This window comes from Eublepharis macularius, chromosome 16 (assembly GCF_028583425.1).
Source record: "Eublepharis macularius isolate TG4126 chromosome 16, MPM_Emac_v1.0, whole genome shotgun sequence".
Classification (NCBI taxonomy): Eukaryota; Metazoa; Chordata; class Lepidosauria; order Squamata; family Eublepharidae; genus Eublepharis; species Eublepharis macularius.
Genome location: NC_072805.1, coordinates 6,555,386 through 6,580,879, shown reverse-complemented (window position 1 = coordinate 6,580,879; position 25,494 = coordinate 6,555,386). Strand labels below are relative to the sequence as shown.

The 25,494-nt window shown below is 44.9% G+C and overlaps 1 protein-coding gene across 1 annotated transcript in view; it reads left to right on the top strand.

Annotated features, from left to right (window-relative positions):
* The window catches only part of LRP6 (LDL receptor related protein 6), a 146,539-nt gene that overhangs the window by 68,635 nt on the left and 52,410 nt on the right, over positions 1-25,494 (top strand). Inside the window, exons 6-7 of the mRNA XM_055000293.1 lie at positions 8,367-8,763; positions 10,365-10,536. Of these exons, the coding sequence (XP_054856268.1) occupies positions 8,367-8,763; positions 10,365-10,536 (569 nt within the window). The remainder of the gene's footprint in view (positions 1-8,366; positions 8,764-10,364; positions 10,537-25,494) is intronic.

The following is a 25,494-nucleotide window of genomic DNA, read 5'->3' as shown; positions in this document are numbered from 1 at the left end:
CGCTGATTTGGGCCTCAACTGGGCCCAGTTCAGCCTGTTTGAAGCCCAAACTGGCCTGCTGCAAAGCGTGCACGCACTTTCTCAGGGCAGCGCGGTGATGTCACTTGCGGAAGTGATGTCATTGTGCGGCTCCAGGAACACGCTCGGGAGGCCCCTTCCTGCACCCTTCTCCCCCGCCGGTCAGGTGAGTGGTGACAGGGGGTGGAGGGTGAAAGAGGGGGATCACCCACTACCACCAGAGGAATGAGAAACCTACACATCTCACAGGTTTATCGTGAGGATAAAATGGAGCAGAGGAGAAGGCTGTAAGTTGCTTTGGGTCTTCATTGTGGAGAAAAGTGGGATATAATGAAATAAATAAACAATAAATATAGCTGAAGATGGGGGCCGATAAAAGGTAGGTTGGCGGGTAGTGTGAAGTAGAGAAAGGAGCTGGGAAAGGTGAGGATGCAGGGAGAAATGAGGCGCTCTTCAGAAGTACTTGCAGGCTCGCCCTCTGAGTTGGAGGACATCTTGTTTCCCTTTGCCCAGTCAGGGAGGCAGGAAGTCAGCTTTCTTCTTCTTTCCTGTTGGAGCTGGAACACCCCCTTCTCTCAGTTCTTTCCTGCCTCGAGGGAAAGTAGTGGCATTGGCAGATAGCTCACTAGTTTACTGCTGAGCAAGACTTATTTTTTCCTTTCCTCTTCCTTTCTTCCCTACCTTCTATTTAGTCTTTTCTCTTTCTTTGTCCTCTTGCCTCCTTGGTTGTTTCTTCCTTCTCCTCAACCCCGTCCCCAAGATCGAGGAGGCCATGGAGTCTAGGGACTCCGACAGCAGTTGCATGGAAGATGAACATGAGAACCCCAGCGCAGCCCCCTCTGCAGCCGAAGATGATGCCGATCCTCCCAGTACCGTCCTGCCTTCTAGGCAAAATCAGAATCCCGCCACCTTTCTGGCTCCAGAGCTGCGTACAAACATCAAGAGATGCCATGGAAAGCTGCAAGAGTCAGGATCAGTGGCGCAACTCCCCCTAGAGGCTGTGATGCGCGCCGAAACAGAGGCTGCTAAAAAGGCAGGAAATGGCGCCCGTGCCCACGCAGCCTTCAACATGTGGGAGAATGCACAGCTGGTGCTTCAAGCTTGGAGAGGCCCTTCAGTCATCAGGTGTCAACTTCTCCTTGACTGGGTAATGTACCTAGCGGCACCAAGCCCTCACTGCAGGTTAACCTTCTTTCCCTACTTAGACAAACTATGAGGAAAGAGCTTGCCAAACTGCCAACTTCAATCCAGGGTTGTAAGCGACACATCCTCCGCCCCCTCCCCCCCCAGCAAGTATCGCAGAGCTGAGATGTAGTGGCCCACTAAGACACCCAGAAAGACCATCCCAGACAAGCCCAAGGGCAAGGGACGGGTCTGGGAAGGGGATATGTCCTCAGAGAGCGAGGACAGAGAGGAGGGCAAGTTCCTCTCTGAGGAGGAGGAAGAGGTCACCATTCCTGATCAAACTGACAGACTATTCAAAGCCAAAGACTACCAGTATTTGCTCTCCAAAGCTCTAGCTGCTCTAGATCTGCAGGAGACCCCTAAAGGGGAGGAGGAGGAAGCTCAGGCAGGCAAAAACCCCAGACCCAAAGGGTGTAGAGAGTTTTTCCTCAGGGCTGACACTCCAGAGAGAGTTTTTCCATTCTTGAAATATTTCAAGAGGCAAATGAAGGCCAAATGGGCCATCCCCGTGGCCAGTAAACCATACTCAAGTACAGTCAAGTAGTTATATGCCTTACCTATGTTTGCTAATGAGCTTTTGCAGATCCCTTGGATCGATGCTTCTATGGCAGCGCTACAGTCTACTGGTCTGCTGGCTGAAGATGGCCAAGGAACAGTGAAAGACAACTTGGACAGAAAGGCTGAATTGGCTGTCAGGAGAGCCCATGGAGCTTTGGCTATGGCCATAAGGGCCTCCACCACTGCTTCTATCATTAAGAGGGCTGCAGCGGTATGGATCTGCAAGCTTGTTCAGTTACTTCCAGGGAATCACAAGCAACTCTTGGAAGGGGGCAACAGGATCCTGAACAGCAACACCTTTACAGTGGATGCCACTTTGGATGCCCTGACCTTTTCTTCTAGGGCCATCGCTTTGGCAAAAGTTTCAAGAAGGCTCCTGTGGTTATGAGCTTGGCAAGCAAATCTTCACTAAGTTCATCCTGATGGCATATCCTTTCCAAAGAGACAAACTATTTGGCAACATGCTGGAGAAGGTGTTGGTAGAGACACGAGATAAGAAGAAGGCTCTCCCCCAGACACTCAAAAGGTTGGACAGGTGGTTCTCCAATAATCAGTCCTTTCGTTCCCACCACTCACTGACAAGACCTTGCTAGGAATCTAGACGCTCATCCTGGAGCAGTAGCAGCCAAAACTTCAAGAGAGGTTCCTTCGGAAAATTCAATCAACAGACGCAATCCAGAGGGGACAGACAGGACTTTGAACCTAAGACCCCAAAATCCTGACTTCTTTCAGCATCCAGTGGGAGGGAGGCTACTTCATTTTTAGCAAGCATGGATAGAATCAAGGGCAGACGCCTAGACATAGGCAGTAGTCTCCAAAAGATATTCCATCAAATTCAAATTCTGCCCACTGGATCAGTTTGTCAAATCCCCCTTGCTCAAGAACCCTCAAAGGAGGCTAATCATGTTAAAAGCCCTACTGCATCTTCTAAATATCAAGGCCATAGAAATTGTCCCTCATCAAGAAGTGGGTCTAGGGGTATACTCCCTATTCTTTACAGTTCCCAAGAAAAATGGTGACTGGTGGGCTATACTGGACTTACATTTCGTAAACCGATTCATAAAGTTGAAGCGCTTTCAAATGGAAATGCTGCGATCGATAGCTGAGGCTCTACGCTCAGGGGAGTTCCTCACCTCAATAGACCTCACGGAGGCCTACCTCCACATTCCCATACATCCAGTGCACCAATGTTTCCTCAGATTTCACGTAGAGAACCGTCACTTCCAATTCAAGGCTCTACCCTTTGGTCTGGCCACAGCCCCCAGGGTGTTCTCAAAGGTGCTCGTCAGCCCCATCATTCGTCTCAGGGAGAAGGGGATTCACATCCATCCTTACCTGGACAACATTCTCATCCGAGCGGATTCCAGAGAGCAATCCATCCTCGGCACTACAACAACTCGGTTTTCTGATAAACCTGAGCAAATGCTCCCTGCATCCTTCCCGAAAGCTAACCCATCTGCGTTTATTAATAGACACCAAGGAAGGCTGCCTTTTTCTGCCACAAGAAAAGATCCAGAGAACCAAGGATCTAGTCAGATCAGTTCTAAACAGCTCCTCCTCACAATTCTTGGGGACTCTAGTGGTGAACAGCGAAGCAGTATGTTGGGGACGCTTCCATGCTCGGGAACTCCTTTCCTTTCTGTGCCCATTCCAAGCTCAGATCATATCCAGGTCCGACAGACTAGTATATGATCCATGGATGGTCAAAGAAAGCCTCAAATGGTGGATGCAGGACATCAATCTGTGTCAGGGGAGACCCTTCCTTGAACCTCACAGATTACAACTGTTTACAGATGCCAGTCTGGGGGGATGGGGAGCGACCTTGGAGGGAAACCCGGTCCAAGGTCGTTGGTCCAAGGAGGAGTCTCAACTTCCCATCAACCTGCTGGAGATGAGAGCAATCCACCTGGCTCTCTCTCACTTTACCAAGACCATCGCAGGCCAAAACATTCTAATCCAGACGGACAATACTTCTGCCAAGGCCTGTGTCAACAAACAAGGGGGCAATTGCCCCCTTTGCACAAGGAAGCGGTCAAAATCATATTGTGAGCAGAATCCCACCTGTCATCCATCCAGGCAGAATACATCAAGGGCACGGAAAACTACCAAGCCAACTGGCTGAGCAGATGGACCATACACTCAGGAGAGTGGACCCTAAATCGAGAGGCGTTCTGACAGGTTACGACTCACTTTGGGATCCTGATAGTGAACTTGTTTGCATCTCATTTGAATCATCAGGTCCCCAGATTCTTCACCAGGTACCATCACCTGCAAGCGGAGGGGACAGACACATTGGCTTTGTCCTGGCCGAAGGGTCTTCTCTATGCCTTCCCGCCAATTCCAGTCATTCTTAAACTATTAAGGAAGATAGTGGAACAGAACGTGGAGATCATCATGATCGCCCCTTGGTGGCCAAGGGGACCCTGGTTCTCCACCCTACGGTCGATGTCTTTGCTGCCATCCATCTTCCACTCTCTCCAGACCTGCTGCATCAGGGTCCGATCTGGCATCCACACCCAGACTGGATGTGTCTGACCACGTGGAAATTGAGAGGCGCTCCCTGACTAATCTGGGCTACCTTCCTCAAATGATCCACACACTTTTAGTGTCCAGGAAGAAATCTACTATCAAGATATACAACACCGCCTGGAAAGCCTTCATCAGGTGGTCCAAGAGAAAGAGAACAGATTACCTTCATCCATCCCTTTCTACGATTCTAAGCTTCCTTCAAGACAGTCTGGACTCGGGTCTCAAGCCAGCTACTCTGCGTAAACAAGTAGCGGCCCTCACCTTGGTTTTCCCACTAATTAAAGGCCTAAATTTATCTAGACACCCTCACATTCAACGGTCTGTGAGATGCTGCCTTATTAAGCCCCCTATTTGTTCATAGGTTCCTTACTTGGAGGCTGCACATCATTGTGTCAGCTCTCACCAGAGTGCCCTTTGAACCTTTGCATCTCCTTAAGATGGCTGCAGTTGAAGACCATCTTCTTGGTGGCTATCACTTCTGCTAGGAGGATCTCCGAGCTCGAAGCATTATCAATCAAACCTAATCTCTGTATCTTCCATAAGGACAAGGTCGTTCTCCGCAGGGACCCGACCTTCATGCCCAAAGCCAACTCTAAATTTCACAGAATGCAGGACATCAATCTTCCTTCCTTCTGCCCCAATCCAAAACACCCTAAGGAGAGAGATTGACATAATCTAGACATGATGAAAGCCCTCAAGGCTTACCTGACTAGAACAGCTTCGATTAGGAAGTCGGACTCTCTCTTCATTAACACCTCACCACCTAATGCTGGGAAGGGAATGTCGGCGGTGACCGTCGGCAAGAACATCAGATCCTGCATAGGTTTACAAATCATGCAATAGAGAAGTTCTCAACGGGATCACTGCCCACTCGGTAAGAAGCTCTGCAACCAACACAGCACTACTCAATAACGCACTTGTAGAGGAGGTCTGCAAAGCAGCCACATGGTCCTCTGCTCCCACCTTCGTGCGGCACTACAAGCTAAATGCATTTGACTCGGCAGATGCAGCATTTGGAAGGGGAGTTCTTCAACAAGTGGTACTGGATGAGCAACACAACCCACCCTGTAATGAATAACTGCTTTGGGAGCACCCAAGATGTCCTCCGCCTCCGAGGGAGAACAGACCTTTGGATACGTACCAAGAAGGGTCCTTCTCTTCTGAAGAGCGGAGGACATCTTGCCCCTCCTGAATTTCTCATCACCTTTTCCTTTTTTTATCTAGATATGTTGCCTTTTTCTGTCAATAACTCTCCTCTGCTGTGAGTTTGATCTGTGTTCTGTTCGAAAGGCTATGTAAATATTGTCCTTAACTAGTTCTGAAAACAGGGAAACAAGCGCTGTTTGGAGTCACCTAAACTGTGAGAAGGGGGTGTTCCAGCTCCAACAGAAAAGAGGAAGAAAGTTGACTTCCTTCCTCCCTGATTGGGCAAAGGGAAACAAGATGTCCTCCGCTCTTCAGAGGAGAAGGACCCTTCTTGGTAAGTATCCAAAGGTCCGTTCCCCACTGTGCAGCTAGACCCAGCCTGGCTACCAGCACTGCACAACGAGGCCATATTATTTCCAGGTAGAGGATGCCAGGGGAAGAAAGGGGGGAAACTGATAAGGGAGGGTAGATGGGTGGGAAGAGAAGGAGGCAGGAAAAGGGGAGAAGATATGGAGGCTTTCAGGGAAGGGGAAAAGGAAAATGAGATGGCCTCTGTTAAGTCCTTGCTGGTCTCCTGCTTGTTTTCATACAAACTGAGTTGAACTGAAGGGAAGGATTTAATAGTAAATTTTGCCAGAAGTATGGCAGATATAATTTCTTTTCAATAAATTCAAAGTATACTGGTTATTTGCCTAACTGGTCTCTTGCATTCGTTCATTCCTTGAAGTGTAAGACTGGAGCATTTAAAGGAGGTTTGGGACTGAGGGAATAATACTGTGTGGATTTCTTGTGTTTATAGTGTCTTGGCATTGACAGACGATCCATGCAGCCAAAGGCGAGCCTGGCTGACCCCACAGAGCAGTTTCCATGACAACTAACTTTTTTGGCATCTGTTTTCAGCAGAGAAATCTCGTATTGTTTTTTTTTTAAAGTTCCAAAGGAGCTAGCCGTGTTAGTTTGTAGTCACAAAATAGTAAAGAGTCCTGTAGCACCTTTAAGACTAACCAACTTTATTGAGGTATAAGCTTTCGAGAACCACAGCTCTCTTCGTCAGATGCATCTGACGAAGAGAGCTGTGGTTTTCGAAACCTTGTGCCTCAATAAAGTTAGTTAGTCCTAAAGGTGCTACTGAACTTTTAACTTTTTTTTTTTAAAAAAAATGCACTTTGGAGAAGCCAGTCATTTTAACAGCTTTTGCAAACAGTTGTCTCCAGCTCTGTCTGAAATTGCCAAAAGAAATATTAAGTAAGGATTTGAAGTAAAAACAGAATAGATTTACTTGAATTCTATATTAATTACTTCTGCGCAAATTACTAACTAGTAACTGAATTTCAGTTTCCACATTTGTTCCAAAATGACAAGTAACGGTGAATGCAAGCAAAAAGGGTCTGGCATGTTTGATCTGGCACTGTTGTTAAGAGTGCAGCTTGGATAAATTTCAATTACTGTGACCTGAGGATGTGGACAAATTGCTTGGAAAAGTGGAGTCTAACATTTGTGTGCTAGATGATTCCTTTGCCCATCAGGATTTACAGTTTTTAGCAGGGTTCTGGGCATGGTTAATGCTTCTCTGAGAAAGAATGGCGCTGGCCACCTTGGAAGGATGCAGCCATGAAAATCTTCCTTAAAAACTTTACCTGGACCCTCAAGGTTTGAACAATTATCAACCTGTTGAAGATAATCCCTTTTCAGCAGAGGAAGTGGTGGCAGTACAACTCGGACAAAACCGATAATCTGAAGTCATTTCAGTTTGGCTTCGGACCCGGTTTGGGGGTTGAGATTGTTTCCATTGGCCTGACAGCTTTCACTTAAGAGTGAAGTGGGTAGAGAAACTGCTCTGGATGAAATGGAAGTTCAGACTAGAATGAGGTGTTGTGGTTTTACCGAAAAGCCAGCTGGGGTTTACAGAAACACTCTTTTGTGAAGGGAGCTGTACTTTTCTTTAGGGAGCATGTTTGCAGTTGGGGGAGCTGCTGGGTCCTGGTTTCCTGCAGAAACAAGGGCACAGCCCCTCGGAGGGCACACAGAGTATGTAACCAATATTATGAAATTCCTGTTTATTTTTTGTATTATAAAGTGTCTAGGTGCAGAAAGTGCTCAATTACTGTATTGGTTATATCGGTTATATACTCTGTGTGCCCTCCGAGGGGCTGTGCCCTTGTTCCTGCTTGACTTTGGTTGGAGGGGTTCTCTCTTCTCTTCTGCATCGGGCCCTAGTTTCCTGTCAGGCTCCGCCAGTCGGATCCCCAGTGACTTCACAGCAGACACTCGCAAGAGTCCAGTTAAAGTTTCTTTGTTAGAGATCCATCAGTATCAGTGCACAGCATTGGCAGAAGCGACGAAAAGGGGGGAAGCAGTGTTAGTTATAGGGCAAGGTTCCCGCCCTGGAATAAGGACTGTTAGAATATAGGCGCGCAGGGCCTAGGAGGTAGGAGGGGGTAGGGGAGGGGAAGACAAGGATGAGCTCATTTCATGTCTCAGGGAGATACGGCTCCGGCCGGCACTTCAAGGACACTTTCCCATACCAGTTGAGACAGTGAAAGCAGCCACCTGCAAGATAAGCGGCTCATGGCTACACAGTTAGAGTGCTACACAGATAGTTCTTTACACATTCTCAGAGGCCCCAAAACCAGTACAGAGAATAATAGGCAAAATACGGTACAGAGGATAACAGGCACACATGGCAGATAAGCAGGTCACATCTGACATTTCCTCTGTGGCACGTAGCACCTTTAACTAACTTTGGTTAGTGTTGTAGCCATGGCCCTTCCTGGAAGAAGCATGATGATATTTGGGCTGCTGCAAACCAGCCATGCTTTCCAGGGGTGGCACCTCCTATGAGCATCTTGGGCAAAGGGCATGCTATTAATTTAATGAATGGTCACATGAGCATCTTATGCGGAACATTTTTTTTAAAAAAAATTATCCAGGAGCCACCGAGTTGCTGCTGTTAGCCCGAAGGACTGACTTGAGGCGGATTTCTTTGGACACTCCGGATTTTACCGATATTGTTTTGCAACTGGAAGACATCCGACATGCCATTGCTATTGACTATGATCCTGTAGAAAGGTACATCTACTGGACAGATGATGAAGTGAGGGCCATCCGCCGCTCTTTCATCGACGGTTCAGCCAGCCAGTTTGTGGTCCAGGCGCAGATTGCACATCCAGATGGCATTGCTGTGGATTGGATTGCCCGTAACCTTTATTGGACTGACACGGGTACAGATCGTATCGAGGTGACACGGCTTAATGGGACCATGAGGAAGATTCTGATTTCAGAAGACTTGGAAGAACCTAGAGCTATAGCTCTGGATCCTATGATTGGGTAAGATGCTGGCTTCATTTGTGGAACTTCTAAAAAATAACTCCTAAAACGCTTATCTATTCAGCGGGCTTCTGGTTCATTTTCATTTAGAATCATCCATACCAGTTCGAGAGCAATTAACTTCAGAGTTTGGCTATTAGAGGCCTGGGGTCCAAAATCTCTCCCAAATGGTTTTCTACCAGCCCCAGTATAGTCCCTGATTTCACATAGCTCTCCTTTACATTGTAAAGTATTCAAGACCCTTTACTTATGTTACTGTAATAATCTGCAAAACAGCTGTTAATATTGTTATCTCTCTATTATAGACTATGAGAAGAGGCCAGGAGTACAGCTTACTTTCAGGCCTTTACTGGGGAATGTGAGGACAGCTGAACTGGGGACTTCATGAGTCACTTTCCTAGCTATTACAGGATGCCAACTCTCATTTAACCCCAGGACACCGCCCCCCCCCCCCCATTGCAGTTCCACTAGGCGCTTGGACACTGGGAGAAATAGAACAACAGATGAGGCTGCAGAGATTTCTCTGATACTGGCATGCAAGCACTACTTAAGGAGAGTCTCCCAGTCCCAACGAGACATCTATTGCAATGCACAGAGCATGGGGCATGGACTGAAGAAGCCTCTTGTGTAAATTCTTGCTCAGCCCTGAAACTCATTTACTGACTTTGCACTGGTCAATGTGTCTTTTCAGACATAATGGAAAATTGTGATTTGTGGCTGTGTGCATGAGCTTGGCAGGCTCTTGGGAATATGTGTTCTTTCCTCCTCTCATTTAGGATGGGATAATGAACAATTCTTCCTTTTGCAGTAAACCACAGGTGCCATTATGTTCAAACTAGCATTCTATGGTTTGTGCTTTCTCTGCAGATCAGGATTCCAAACTGTGGTTTCTTCCCTGCTTAGAATACCAATTTGCTGGGAAAGTGCAAATTGGATTTTGCCAGTTCAGATGCAAAATGGAAATTATTCATTAGTTTACAGAGGGAGCACAAGGTTCCCATGGTGTTAGATGGCTCTATTCAGCTAACCCCATATGAACTAACATAATTTCCTTGAATTTTTACTAACTTGCTCTCCTATATACCAGAAAGGAAATTTCCCTTCTTTTAAAATACACTGAACAAAATATTTAGGTCCTGCTAGTAAGCAGTTACATACTAGTTCATTTAAAACAGTAAGTTTGTGTTTTAGAGGTTTTTTCCTCTGAGCAAAGTGTGCTTTCCTGTGTGTGTGTGTGTGTACATATAAAGAACCCTACCGTCTCTTCCTGCACGTTGCCAGTGATGACGTGACAGTATCTGCTGTCACTGCTTGTATAGAATTCCGTAGCAAATTTATGAGAACAACAAATTGCCATGGGGTTCCAATTAAACACTGTGCATATATTTCACTGCGAGTAGAGTTACTTTAATTAAAGAAAACAGAGACTGCAACACAAATCCCTAATCATTTGGACTTTGCCTTCAAACCTACCACTGGTTCATTCTTTGTGATGATTGCATTTTATTGCAACAATTCTGTTTGGGGAGTAAGAAAGGTATTATAATGACTATTGAAATACCAGGTGTTCAGACCCTCTCTACCTCTTGTTTCCTTTGCAGCTACATGTACTGGACTGACTGGGGAGAGATTCCAAAGATTGAGAGGGCTGCTTTAGATGGATCAGACAGAGTAGTACTTGTGAATACGTCGCTTGGCTGGCCAAATGGATTGGCACTGGATTATACGGAAAACAAGATATACTGGGGAGACGCTAAAACAGACAAAATTGAGGTTTGTTATCAGTTGTGTTTTATTTTACTGAAGATACAGGTTTTGCTGTTATTTTACAGGAATGGCAGATGCTGAATTTTTGGTCATAGCTGTGAAGGTAGCAACTAGAAATAGCTTTTCAGATCAAATTGTGCAATGGGTGAATTCTCGCTTTGGCAGTGCATATACTAAAATTGGAACTCTAATTCTAGGCTTCTCAGTTATCTAAATTATCTTTCATTGCTGATCAAAGAAAGGGTCAAAGCTGTTCTAGATGAGTTGAGGTGATTTCTTAAAGACACAGTGTGTTGAGAAAGAAATTGCTGTATAATACCATAATTTGTGAAAATGCATAGTTTTTGTCCACTGCGGTTCTACATTTTTGCTACATCTAACTAAGGCTAGATTCTGAAATGATGATAAACTCCACATCATTATTATATCTAATTTGAAAATGTGCCCTAGTGGCTATGATTAATAGATCCACAAAATGGAGCTAGCAGGAAGTCCCAAGTTTGCAGAAGAATATGAAAATACCTCAGGGGATTAAAATCCCCTCAAATAATAGAAACAAAAGGGCTTTTTTTCAGCGGGAATGTGGTGGAACGGAGTTCCGGAACCTCTTGAAAATGGTCACATGGCTGGTGGCCCCGCCTCCTGATCTCCAGACAGAGGGGGCAATCTCAGCTCCCCTCTGTCTGGAGATCGGGGCGGGGCCACCAGCCATGTGACCATTTTCTCCGAGGGCAACCCACTGAGTTCCACCATCTCTTTCCCCAGAAAAAAAGCCCTGGAAACAAAGCTTGTAACTTTAAGACAAGAGTGCCTACTGAGCTGTCTGTGAGCATTTTTGAGGTTGGTAGACAGTCACAGCAATATTGCTGAGCCTTCTAAACCTTGGTTTCTGTAAAGCAAAGGCAAATTCGGGGCGGGGGAGCAGGGGTGGGCTTGGAAGGCCAGAGCAGATTTGCAAAGGGTCCTATCGGGGGTCCTGTCATGTCCCCTGATGAAGGATAATTCTCCAGGGACAGGCCCTCTGGCAACCACTGGAGACTCAGTATGACACCTCTGGGCCGGGCCTGGCAGCTGGCACTACATAGCTCAGCCTGACTTTGCTGGGGGAGGGAAGGAGGGAGCAAGTAAAGGTAGATTGTCTGGTGGGTAGGAAGGAGAGAAGGAAGCAGGGAAAGGGGAGAGGCTATGAGGGTTTCATGGAAGGGTTTTAAGTTTATGGGGACTTTTAAAAAAATGCTTACCAGGAAAAACTAGCTGCCATTTTGAGGGTTGCTTAGGATCTCCATAAACAGATGGCCAGCTGCAGTAAAAGAAGTAGGGGAGGCACTGCCACTGCGTGACATAGGCAGGCAGGGAAACAAGTGAAGAAGGCACCAGTGGAGGAAAGAAAGAGGTGGGTGAACTGGGCAGCATGGATGGAAGGAACAAGTAGTGGCAGGGAGGACAAAGGAGATGTGCTTGCTGGGCAGGCAAGAAAGCCAGGTGAGGGACAATAAAGGGAGGAGATGGTGCAGTTGAGCAAGTCAGGCAGCAGTGGCAGAGGAGAAAGACAGGTGGCAGCAGCAAGAGGTGGCTGGAGGGTGAGAAAGGCAGGGGACCAAAAAGAAGCTTCAGGAGGAAGCAGGAACTAGTAGGGGGATGGAATTTCCCAACACCTCTCTCTCCCCCCCACCCCCCTATGAATTCCTTGTCAACTTATAGGGATAGATCCAACCAGTTTGTCTGCTGGTGAAAAAGGTAGAATGGATCCCCTTGGCCATCCAAAGAGGCTATGCTGGGAATCATGAGGCCTGCATGCACAAAATCCGTGTGGGTTGGGGACTGCTGTAAAGAGGGGACTTGGATAAGGTTGGATGGAAAAGCTGGTTTTATCCAACCCACTGTACTTGAACTCATTGCAGTTTGTGATATCTTCTGGCAGAGGAACTCCACACTACTGTCTTCCTCCCCAATATAAACTGCAGGAATCTGACATCTGTAGCTCATACACTCTTTGGAAGTTTATCTTCTGTTTTTCATATTTAGTATTCATTAAAAAATCAGCTCTGAGCAACAGGCTGCATTTCATGGTCATTCTGAACATTATGCAGAGGCAGTCCCAGATTTACCATCAAGCCTCCCAGCCCATCCTCCTCCTCCCTTCTGGCCTCCTGACCCACCTATAAAAAAAATGGAACCCTGGTTTGAACCCTGATCCCCAGTTTGAAAGCTAGTGCTTTAAAAGCAAAATTTAAATTAGACTTTGGCTCAGAGCTGTCTGGAATAGTGATGTAGCCAGTGTTGGCATACTATTCCCTCATGTTAAAAGGTTTTTTTGGTCCTGCTTCCCTCCCCTCTTGTTGAAAGTTTTTTTAGTCTTGCTTCGTGAGGATAATTGGCGTCTAGGGATGAGTTTAAGTATGTAGTAAAAGTTTGGAGTGTAACTGGGAAAGGAAACACAACCATTGCCTTGCCAAAGGAGTGTTCCCAAGAGCCAGTTTTTTGCTTACCTTTTACCTTGGTTGATGCCTCCCATTGATGGTTCAGTGGCATCACAAATATATTTGAAGGAATAAGGGGTGACACTTGTAGGATTAGCAGCCTTGAGCAAAACTGTTCTAGGATTGGTAGAGAATGACAGTGGCTCATTTTTTCTCATGTTTCCAGTGGCTGTACTACATTTTAAAAAATTTTCTTTGGATAAGATGGACGCCGTAATTGTGTCATATCTGGAATGTCTGCAAATACTAGTAGAAGTGAGATGTACCTGTGAGATGTACATTATTCTGCCCCCTAGAAAAGACATTCCAAAACTTAGCAAGTTATAATTTTTAATTTATATACACACACTGTAAGTGGATAACTTGAATTGCTGCTATATGCCAATAAAGGCTAACTTGAACTTGAACTACACACACACACACACACACACACACACACTTTAGTATATATTTACATGACTGTCTGGTAATATGATTGTGAATGTATATGGCTGCAATTCTGAGAATACTTTCATGAGATAAGTCTCAGTGAATAGACTTTGGTAATATTCTGAGTAGACCTGCTTAGGGTTGCAGTATATGAATCCTTAAGGCTTATGAAGCTGAACAATGCTTTCAGCATGCAGTATTATTCAGATACTAAGCTTGCTGCATTGCCGGTACCGGGGGGATGACTTTGGCAAAGCTAGTATCTTGTGTCTTGGGTGGGTTTTTGTTTTGTTTTGCACTGTATATGTGCTTTTAATTATTTTATATTATTTTACCTTAAGCTTACTGATTCACGCTGCACTGTTCAGTAGCCTCCGGATCATAAAGCCTCAGCAGGGGCTAATGGAGATTGGTGGGGGGTTCAGCGGGGAGCTTTTGTTCCCATTTTATCTGGCAGCCTACAGCAGGCAGAGGCAGGCTGGGCTCAACAGCTTCCTCATTTATCTCGATCAGGCTTCACTGCTGATAAACGTCTATTGAATTGGATGGCTGCTATTGTGCTTCCCAGTGGGGAAGGTTTCTCACTGACGTGCTACAGGTTTGAAGCGGGTTCCCCCCCCCCCCCGCGCCCCACCGTGCCATGAGGTTAAAAATGTACGATCTGTTTTGTTGAATTGGCGTCATATATTTATTCTCTGTTCTAAATTGAATATGGGGTAGATGTTCTCTCCCTCCCTCCCTCGAGTCCTGCTTGCGTACACAACTTGCCTTAAGACCCAGATTGCATCCAAAATATCCGCCACTAATGTAGCCATTGCAAGCATACAGTTACATCCTTGCATATGAAGAGGTATCTTTGCAGTTTTAAGCATGTGCCTTTGCTTTTTAATATTTGCCTTTATCCATCCATTTCCCCATTCTCTCACCAGTGAAGGATAGCAGTTTCACATGAACCCCTTCTAGTGGTGATCTTTAACGTCCATTAGTACAGTCTTTGAGTTTTATCATGGTTTTTGTTAGTGCAACATTCATGTATTTGAAGGTCATTTTCCATGTCCCTTATGGTTCCTCCACAACCATACATCACTGCACATATATTGTTTGCAAAACTTCTAAGAGAGAGCCATTTCACATGCACACTAACACAGAGAAGAAAGATGGTTGTTGTGGGTTTTCCGGGCTGTATTGCCGTGGTCTTGGCATTGTAGTTCCTGACGTTTCGCCAGCAGCTGTGGCTGGCATCTTCAGAGGTGTAGCACCAAAAGACAGAGATCTCTCAGTGTCACAGTGTGGAAAAGATGTAGGTCATTTGTATCTACTCAGGAGGGGTGGGGTTGAGCTGAGTCATCCTGTAAGAGTTTCCCAGGGTGTGGAATGCTAATGGCGGGAGGCTTCACTGTATCCTGAGGAGGTTCTTTTGCATATGGATTGGTACTTGATGTGCTAATCTTCTCTGCAGGGCTATTGTCGGGGATAGAAAGTTTTGTTAGCCTGGTGTTTTTCAGAACTGGTAACCATGCTCTGTTCATTCTTAAGGTTTCTTCTTTCCTGTTGAAGTTTTGCTTATGCTTGTAAATTTCAATGGCTTCCCTGTGCAGTCTGACAAAGTAGTTGGAAGTGTTGTCCAGTATTTTGGTGTCCTGGAATAAGATACTGTGCCCTGTTTGCGTTAGGCTATGTTCAGCCACTGCTGATTTTTCAGGTTGTCCAAGTCTGCAGTGTCTTTCATGTTCTTTTATTCTTGTCTGGATGCTACGCTTTGTGGTCCTGATGTAAACTTGTCCACAGCTGCAGGGTATGCGGTATACTCCTGCAGAGGTGAGGGGGTCTCTACTGTCTTTTGCTGATCGTAGCATCTGTTGTATTTTTCGGGTGGGTCTGAATACTGCTTGAAGGTTATGCTTTTCCATAAGCTTTCCCATCTGATCCGTAATTCCTTTGATATATGGCAAAAACACTTTTCCTGTAGGTGACTGTTTTTCCTTGGTTGTTTGATTCATCCTGGGTTTGATTGCTCTTCGGATTTCATTTCTGGAGTAGCCATTTGCCTGAAGTGCGTGGTTTAGATGATTAATTTCCTCAGTGAGAAAGTGCGGCTCACATATCCGTCTTGCACGATCCACTAATGTTTTCATTATGCCTCTTTTCTGTCGGGGGTGGTGATTGGAGTTTTTGTGTAAGTACCGATCAGTGTGAGTTGGTTTCCTGTAGACCTTGAGACCTAACTGAAAGTTTGCTTTGCGGATGACCAAGGTATCCAAGAATGGGAGTTTTCCCTCGATTTCTTTCTCCATAGTGAATTGTATGTTCAGGTGGATGTTGTTGAGATGATTCAAAAACCCCATCAATTCTTCCTCCCCATGGCTCCAAATGATAAATGTATCATCCACAAACCGGAACCATACAATAGGTTTGTGGGGTGCTGATTCTAGAGCTGTTTTTTCAAAATGTTCCATGTAGAAGTTTGCTATAACTGGGCTGAGTGGGCTCCCCATGGCCACCCCATCCATCTGTTCATAGAATTCGTTGTCCCATTGGAAGTAACTGGTTGTCAGACAATGATGGAATAAGGCTGTTACATCCTCTGGGAAAATCTGATTAATCAGTGCAATAGTGTCTTTTACTGGAACCTTGGTAAACAGGGATACAACATCAAAACTGACAAGTATGTCTTGTGGATTGAGTTTCAGAGAACTGATTTTGTTGATGAAATCTGCTGAATCTTTGATGTAAGACGAGGTTTTCCCGATGTGGTCCTGCAGGAGATCTGCCAGATGTCTAGCTAATTCATATGTCGGTGAACCAATGGCACTCACAATGGGTCGGAGTGGGACTGAATCCTTATGTATTTTGGGGAGTCCATATAGTCTAGGTGGCTGTGCTTCAGTCTTGCATAGTTTTCTGTGCGTGTCGGGATGTAGTGAGGAATTCTTGATCAGCGCATTTGTTAGCCTGGGAAAGCTTATGAAAAAGCATAACCTTCAAGCAGTGTTCAGACCCACCCGAAAAATACAACAGATGCTACGATCAGCAAAAGACAGTAGAGACCCCCTCACCTCTGCAGGAGTATACCGCATACCCTGCAGCTGTGGACAAGTTTACATCGGGACCACAAAGCGTAGCATCCAGACAAGAATAAAAGAACATGAAAGACACTGCAGACTTGGACAACCTGAAAAATCAGCAGTGGCTGAACATAGCCTAACGCAAACAGGGCACAGTATCTTATTCCAGGACACCAAAATACTGGACAACACTTCCAACTACTTTGTCAGACTGCACAGGGAAGCCATTGAAATTCACAAGCATAAGCAAAACTTCAACAGGAAAGAAGAAACCTTAAGAATGAACAGAGCATGGTTACCAGTTCTGAAAAACACCAGGCTAACAAAACTTTCTATCCCCGACAATAGCCCTGCAGAGAAGATTAGCACATCAAGTACCAATCCATATGCAAAAGAACCTCCTCAGGATACAGTGAAGCCTCCCGCCATTAGCATTCCACACCCTGGGAAACTCTTACAGGATAACTCAGCTCAACCCCACCCCTCCTGAGTAGATACAAATGACCTACATCTTTTCCACACTGTGACACTGAGAGATCTCTGTCTTTTGGTGCTACACCTCTGAAGATGCCAGCCACAGCTGCTGGCGAAACGTCAGGAACTACAATGCCAAGACCACGGCAATACAGCCCGGAAAACCCACAACAACCATCGTTCTCCGGCCGTGAAAGCCTTCGACAATACACAGAGAAGAAAATCTGGATTTTCATTAGAGTAAACTCAACAAGGAGTTTCATCAGATTCTTGCTCCCTGACAATGATATGATGAAGGTATTTTCAAAAATACTTCTCTTGCATTCAAAGTTTCCATTATTAGATAATCATTTAAAACATCTTAAATTTCTGTGCAGACATTTACTTTAGCATACAAATTAATGTGTGGATGTGGTTTGAGGTTTGCGCTTGAGCTCACTGCATTCAGGGTCCCATTTGCATAGGACCCTGTACAAATAGCAGCTCACCGCTTCAGAGACCGGAAAAGGGACAGCAGACACCCTCCTGGCCTCTTTGTGTAGATTTGTGCAGTACTGGATGTCTGCATAGGGCTTCCAGTGCACACTTGAAGGCATGCACGATGCAAAAAGGCGAAGAATTTGCCGAGTTCTGTATAGTGATCAAAATGTCAAACTTGAGGGCAAGATTGGTATCCTGAGAATGCTCCATTTAATACCTTCATGCTGAATTGCAAGCTTGCAATTTAATTTAATTAAAAAAATTATACCCCACCCTTCCCTAAGTCCAGGGCAAGAACGCCTGCTTCCCCAGCTGGCATCACCTCCATCTTAATCTAGATTCCATTTCAGTTTGCTCTCCTTCACTCTCTTGGTCTTGGCATCCAGAGACTTATTTAGCATAGGGGCAGCCAGAGCTTGGAGGCTTAGTTAAAGAAATAGTTTAAAATCTTTGAATGATCTCAGTTAATGACCTGACTTTAAAAAGCATGGGGGAGGGGGGAGCTCTGAATCCTGTGACACCCCACAAGTCAGGTCCCAAAGTGAGGACTCAGTACCACTTATAAACGACTCATGCAAAAGGACTGACCCCATTGGACAGCAGTGCCGGAGACAGCAAAATCCTGGACCTTTCTCTTGCGGAAAGTCAGTGTGGGGCAGTGGTTCAAGTGTAAGACTAGACGCTGGGAGACCCGGGTCTGTCTTTCGCGCTCTGCCATGGAAGGTTGCTGAGTGACCTTGGATCAGTCTTACATTCTCAGCCTAACTTACTTGACAAGGTTGCTGTGAAGATTTAAAATGGGAGCTCAGAGGATGCTGTAAGCTTCTTCCGATCCCCACTGGGGAGAGAGGCAGGGTACACGTGAGAGATAACAAGACAGCATTTTGCTTGATTTAACATTGCCTGTGTTTGATGCAAGGAAGTTTTTGGTTCCTCGGCAAAGTGGATCTGAACTAGGGGTGTGCAAAACGATACAAATGAGCCAGAAATACACCCAGAATTCTCTGTTTCATTTAGTTAAAGCATTATCCAGAATAGTGAACCAAATCTGCGGGGAAATGCTGCAACGAGTTCCCGCCACCAAAATGTTTGTGTTTTCATTTCAGTTCTTACTGCGCAGCAGCTGGCTGGGCCAGCGGCCTCTTGTGTTCCTTAATGGCAAGTCTCCCGACCTCAGAGGAATCTGCCACTCCTTCTATGGTGTCCAGATACTGGGCAGCCTCCACCGCCCACTCCTGCCACCATTTGCCTTGGCCGTCTCCCTCACAGGCGGACACAATGGGTTTTAGGAGGGAGGGATTTCCTTGAGCCTCCGAGTCCCGGGCTGACACAAAAGCTCATTTTAATGTGCAAATCTGTATGAAAATTTAAAATAATAAATAGATAATTTGTTAGAGGGGAACCACAGGACGAGCAGGTTGTTAAGTGGCCTCCCGCTGCTGTCCTTTGCGTAGGTGCTGCACTATGCCTAAAGATGTCTTCTTAAGATAATGAGTTCAGGAGCACCAGGAAGGACTTCATTTTGCCTGGAGGGACTTCTGGTCCTTTCTGGGCTTAAATCTGTTAACCCAGAGTTAAAGAACAGAGAATGGAGGCAGGGCTGCACACATGCATACCCAAGTCATTCCACATCAGTTTTCCACGTGGAAGGACTTGTCTGGTTGGATACATTTCATTTTGTTCAGGCTGCAGCTTCAGCTTAAACACAACTCGGTTCAACTCTTTCTCCTTCCTTCATCACTGGGTTAACTGTTGTAGCGAGGAAAAGGGAAACTGGGCAATCTGTCCAGAGTCCTGCTTTTGCTAGTAAAAAATAGAGAAAAGAAAGAGGGCCACCCTCTACTTCCCGTGGACAAAACCAAAGATCCCTCGCCCACTCCTTCCTTTCACACCCGTCATTGAGGCCTCCCATCCGCCTGCACTCTCACATTTTGGTATGGTGTGAAACAGGACGTTATGGCCCTGACTGTCAAGAAGAACAGCTCGAGAGCCCAGTCAGTGGGATGGATGTGGTAGTATGCAAAACTGTGGCCTGTTCTGGTCAAAAACACATAGTATTAAGAACAGTCAAAGAACCGCAGGCACTCAGAGGCAGCTCCACGGCCCTGATCTCTCTTCCCCCACCCCTATCAAAGCACTTGGAGAATTGGTCACTGTGACAAAAAGTGCCACTAGGGGTGGGCTGAAAGCGGTGCGTTTGATCAACTGCACTTGATAAAAACTCTGGAAGACTGCGCATGTGCAGGCATACTTGCCTCACATGCGCAACACGGCCAAAAAGCATGATGATAAAAAATACTCCGAACGGATTCGATCCAAACCGGCAATGGCCCACCCAAAACAAACCAATAATGGAAAAGAGTTTATTCAGAAACCCTGGATTAAAAACTGTAACATTTTTTTTTCAGTGCACACCCCTGTCCATAACTGTTTGGCAAGCATAGTGCACTGTGCTAAGAGAGACTGAGGTATGCCTTGAAAACTTAAAGTGCCATGTTGGTGCCTTCACTTCTCTGTGCCCCAGCATAGCATTGATCCTCACGCTCATTAAAAATAGATGTTAGCAGTGACACCGTCCCAAGGGAATAAGTAAGCAATAGGCCCCTCAGGACTACAGCTGGCAATGGTGGGACAGCCCTAGCAGCCTCGTTATTGCCCAGAAAGTAATGGGCAAGCTGTCCCATAGCAGGAAAATGGGAAGGAAGTAGTCACTAGGCTATCCTGAAACTGCAAACTTGTCTAAGCCACATTTGGCAACAGGGCAGGCTCATTCTTTTTCAGTTGCTGCTCCGTGCTTCTGGAACGGTGGTGGAGAGTGCTGTCAAGTCATAGCTGACTTATAGTAACTCCTGGTGGGGTTTTCATGGCAAGAGACTAACACAGGTGGTTTGCCATCGCCTGCCTCTGCAGCCCTCGTCTTCGTTGGAGGTCTCCCATCCAATTTCTAACCAAGGCCAACCCTGCTTAGCTTCTGAGATCTGACCAGATCAGGCTCACCCGGGCTGCCCAGGTCAGGGTTATGCTTCTGGAATAGCCCCCCCTGGAAAAGCTCAGGGGGTTCCTGTGCTCCTGGCTTTGTGGCAAGGCTGCAAAACAGTCGCTCTGGAGAGCTTTGCGGGCAGCCTGGGCCGGGGCAAAGGGACAAGGCCCTGCTGGTTTGGGGGTAAGGTTTTTAAGCTTATTTTTTTAATGTTTTTACATCTTGTTTTAATGTGTGCGGAATCATTTTTATATTGTTGGTACAAACCTTGGATCCTGAGATGTTCAGGTGAGCATATAGATGTTTCATTAAGTAATTAAACAGTAAATAAATAAGGAGGATGTCTATTTTATTGTTCTGGAGGCTGACTGAGAAATTTATATATGCATTTAGAAGTGGGCTACAGTAGATTGTTAGTCTTTAAGGAGACACAGAACTAATTGTTTATATATATATATATAAATAAAAAGACTGAAATGTCTCCCCAGTTATACAGAGAAATGATTGTTCCCATGTACTAACAGTTGAGAAGTGGTGCACCATCCTGCTCCTTAGTCTTTTAAAAATCTAATAGACATATGTTGTGAATTGTAAAATACTGAGTTCTACACAGAGCTTAATCATACTGTGTGCCTACTGTTTCCATTTCTCTCTCTCTCCCTTCAGCCCTTTCCAAAACGGAGATGTAAGTCGATAGGCCAGAACAGTTGATTCCCTGCCAAACTGAGAACAGACTGTTGTGTAGTTCTGTTTAGAAAGGGGCCAGGACTTCTGCAAGTATTAAGAGAAAAATGCAGACGAAATAGATACTCCAAACCTGCTGAGTATTGTAATTCTAGAGCTGGTCAGACTATACTGAAATTTGCAAATGAGTGTGGATTTTGTGGGTACTCTTGGAGTCCTGATTTAGTTGCCCTTTCTCCAAATGTTGTAAGGATCTTTATCCCAGCTGATTGTCCTAAATCTGTTTGTTGTACATGAGCGGAATCCAGAGAAAACAGTGGTGAACTAGAAAGCAAACTGGGCCAGTGGATTTTGATGCTTTGTTGGGCATCAAAAAAATTTCTTATATGGACATCAGCATGCTTGTGGGGTGGAGAAGAAAATAATTGAATAGTAATTGGATTCCATAACTCATTTTATCCAAGCAAATATTTCATTTATGTGTTAGAGTGCTTTTATTTGCTTGAGGCCAAGTTAAGGTGGCTTACAATGTCCAAAACAGACAAAAGAATCGCCAGTTCCATAAAAAAAAGTAAACACAAATCAACAGATAAGAAAGCCACCCTCCATCCGCAGTCTCATTCAAAGGCTGGGGAAGGGGCAGAGCAGTAGATAACTGTCCTGCCCTTGACAGAAACAGTCCCGTCTCCCCCGCAGGCAGGTAGAACCCAGACCCCCCAAACTCAGTTGAGACACTCTTTCAGTCCAGTGAATTGGGAACAAATCTGACTGTTGAGTGCTCCCTATGGAGTTCCCAAAATGACAACTACAACAATCAGTTTCTCTGGCAAAAATAGCTGCTTTGGAAGGCGGACTCTATGGCATTATATACCACTGAGCTCCCTCCCTCCCCAAACCCAGCTCTCCCCAGGTTCCACTCCTAACTCTCCAGGAATTTCCCACCCCAGAGTTGGTAACCTGAGTGCTCCTTCCTCCCCTCTCCCACACAGTTTCCTGTTCCATTTCCTATTTAGTGCTGATAATTCCATAGTTGTTTTGATCTTTGGAATTGTAGCATGTTTTGAAATGGAGCTTTTATGGAGTGCAAGTGCTCCTCATAGTGTACCAATTCAAATGTCATAGCAAATTCAGGTTAGAAGAACTAAAGAGGATCTGAAAGGGAAGCTACACGAAATGGGGAGAGGGTGTGTGACCCTACAGCTCTTTCATGATTCTCCAAACAATGTCAAATTTTGTATATTTATGCAAAAACATTAGTGATTGGTTTTGTTTTTTGTGGCCCTTTGGGTTTTATTTGTCTATTTAAAATGGTTTTTTATTCCTTTTCATAGCTATATTATTATTGTTGTTGTTAGTCCACCCTTCTCACTGAGATTCAAGGTGGATTACACAGCACAAATACAATATAATCAACAGCTAGGACATTCTCAAGGCAACAAACAAAAAATGTAAAAAGTCTCAACACTAACATTCAATAAAACAATAAAAATCAACAGCATTAACAATAAAATAATAGACAATAAAAGCAGTAATGTTTTAAAAGATTAAAAAGAGAATATCAGCAAATAAAAACCTCAACATGTAGTTTTACATGAGATTGCTAAAGCAATAGCCAATCCATTCAGAAAAGTTGAAACTAATCACCAGATAAATACAAAATATTCTATATCTGGCACCTAAATGTTAATAATAGCTAGTTGGCTAGGAGGAAGAAAGACAATGGAGGTGACAATATTTAAAAAATGCCCTAAATGAAGATATGCACGGCAAGACAAATCTGAACTTTGGGCAGACATATTGTGGAAGAGGTGAATTTTAGGGGAAGGAATAAGGGGAGAAGGGGAGAAGTAAGGGCCACGAGAGTGGATATATGTCAATGTATGTTAAATCTTTATATTAATATGCAGATGTGAGTACTAAACGGTAGATCCAGAGATTTGCCATAAGAAGAGTACCTCATGGAAGGATTTTAAGGAAGAAAAGCTAGGCCAGCCTCCCCAGTGTCCCAGAAGGGGGGAAGCTAGAGGTCAGAAGTAAAGCCGCTTAAATGATTAGTTTGCCAAAGAGGATGCTTGTTGGTGTTAACATATAAAAGTGATGGTCATGAGGAAGGATCTAACAGGTAATAAAGGCAGAGAAGGCAAGGATGCAGAGAGGTAAATACTTCATGCTGAGTATGGAAGGGGCTAGGAAACCAGCAAGGGGGTTATTTCATGCCTTTCAGAGCAGCCCAGAAAGTCTCACACACACCATGCCTTGCAAAACAGAACTGCAAACACAGTTGTGGAAGAAAAAGCAGCCCCCCTTCTTAGCTGCCCACGTCTCCCCTTTTATAATGGCTGAAGTAGAAGTGTTGTGTGTGAGAGTCACCCTAGCAATAAAGATTCAGTATGTAGTGTGGTGAGGCCTCATCTGTTTTCTGTTGTATTCTGTACTCTTGCTGTGGTTTGGAGGGATTAAGAGTGGCCTCGGGATGTGAAACCTGACCGTGCTCTGGTTAAAATCAACAGAATCCCTTGGAGGTGCTGGCTTTGGCATTTAGGCCGAGCATTTCTCACATGCTGGAATTTAGGCTGCAGTCCTGTACACTCTTCACTAGCGGTAAACCCCACTGAACACAGCGGGCTTACTTCCGAGTACACACACATAGGATAGCACTTTTGAGTCCATGAAGTGGGGCAGAAATTTTTCCAGGCTGTTGTGTTGCAAATCAGTCACGTTCGACAGGCTAAATGTGGAATATGAAGCATGGGCAAACCCTGGTGCTTGCTCTCGCTCCATGCGTATGCATGATGTATTTGCTTCCTTTTGCTAATGTTATATAAATATTTAAATTATTTATTTAAATTTGAATAAAATTTTCCTGGAAAGCTCACATTATTACTTTTAGCCATGTTTATCAAAGCAGTAACTCACTTAGGTAGGCAATAAGTAATAAGACTACTGGTCATCTGTTGCTGAATTTGTGGTAGGAATACATTGCTTTGAAGTAAAGTGAATTTGATATTGGCTTTTTTTCCTTTCAAAATAGTTTGTGGGTGCCAGAAATTGGGTCATCTGGTATCTCACTCTGTAATACGCCTTGAGTCTCGGTGAGAAAGGCAGACTATAAATGACAGAAAGAGAGACTATAAAAGGGTACCATTTCTAGGTCAGACAAGAACTGTGCATCCAGTGTAGTGTAGTGGTTAGAGTTAAACTAGGATCTGAGAGATCCAGGATCAAATCCCCACTCTCCCATGGAAGCCTGAGATGGATATACTTTCTCAGCCTAACATACTTTACAGGGTTGTTGTGAGGATAAAACGGAGAACCGTGGAAGCTGTTTTGGGTCCTGATTGGGGAGAAATGTGGGGTGTAAATAAATAAAAATAATCAGCAGCCCTGGCGTAACCTGATGATTTAGCTGCAGGGTTGCCATTGGACTCTGGTGCATCTTGATACCCTACTTTGGAATTATTACTCTGAAGTTTCTGCTGTGTGAGACAGCTGAATGCAGTCTACATTTCTCAGGTGCTAGTTGGGAAAGGTGCTTAACAGGTAGAGGCAGTCTTTGGTATGGTGCAAGAGAAGGTGATGGAGAAGGCTGGATGGAAATCCCCCCCGCCACCGCTACTTGCTGTATATGTAATGGAGAGTGAGATTTTCCTTCCTTGCTCCTCTGCTGAACAACATCCATGTATGGATGTAATATTTGAATAGATGTGTGAACACAAAGTCCAGTGCATATAGATCCAAATGTCACAAGATTGACTAAGAAACTTGGGCCTAGCCAATTGCTGTGTTTCAGATACTGTGGATCTAATGAGACCCAAGCCAGCGGCAACTCCAGTCCACCCATCAAGGTTCTTGATGAGTGTTTGCAGAATAGGCTTCGCTGAGTATGTATCACACAGTACATTGTACGGAGAAATGAGAGAGATCAGTGGCTGTGAAATTTTGGAAACAAATTGTGCAGTAGTAAATTATAAACTAAAATTATGTTCTCATTAGGTCCCATCAGGCAACAGAGGCCTTGTTCACATTGTGGTGATAAATCTGTCTGTGCTCTGTAGTGCTTCAGGCTGAAGGTGGGAGCACACGGGATGGATTGTTCCTCCGTATAAAACATTCTACTTGCTTCAAAAACTAGCAGGGAGAAAAAAAGTGAGACCCCCTTCCCCAACCTGGTTTTTGTACACAAAGGAGTATTCCATCACTTGAGCCTCATGCGAAGTCTGAAGGGTTACCTCCCAGGTATTTTTTTAAAACCTCAAGGAGAACTAAGCCTCATATCTGGTATGAGCAGCTGAAACAAAAATACCAAGAGGATATAAATTGAATTGTGTATATATTAGAATAAAATACAATTCAATGCAAATTTTGTTTTGGT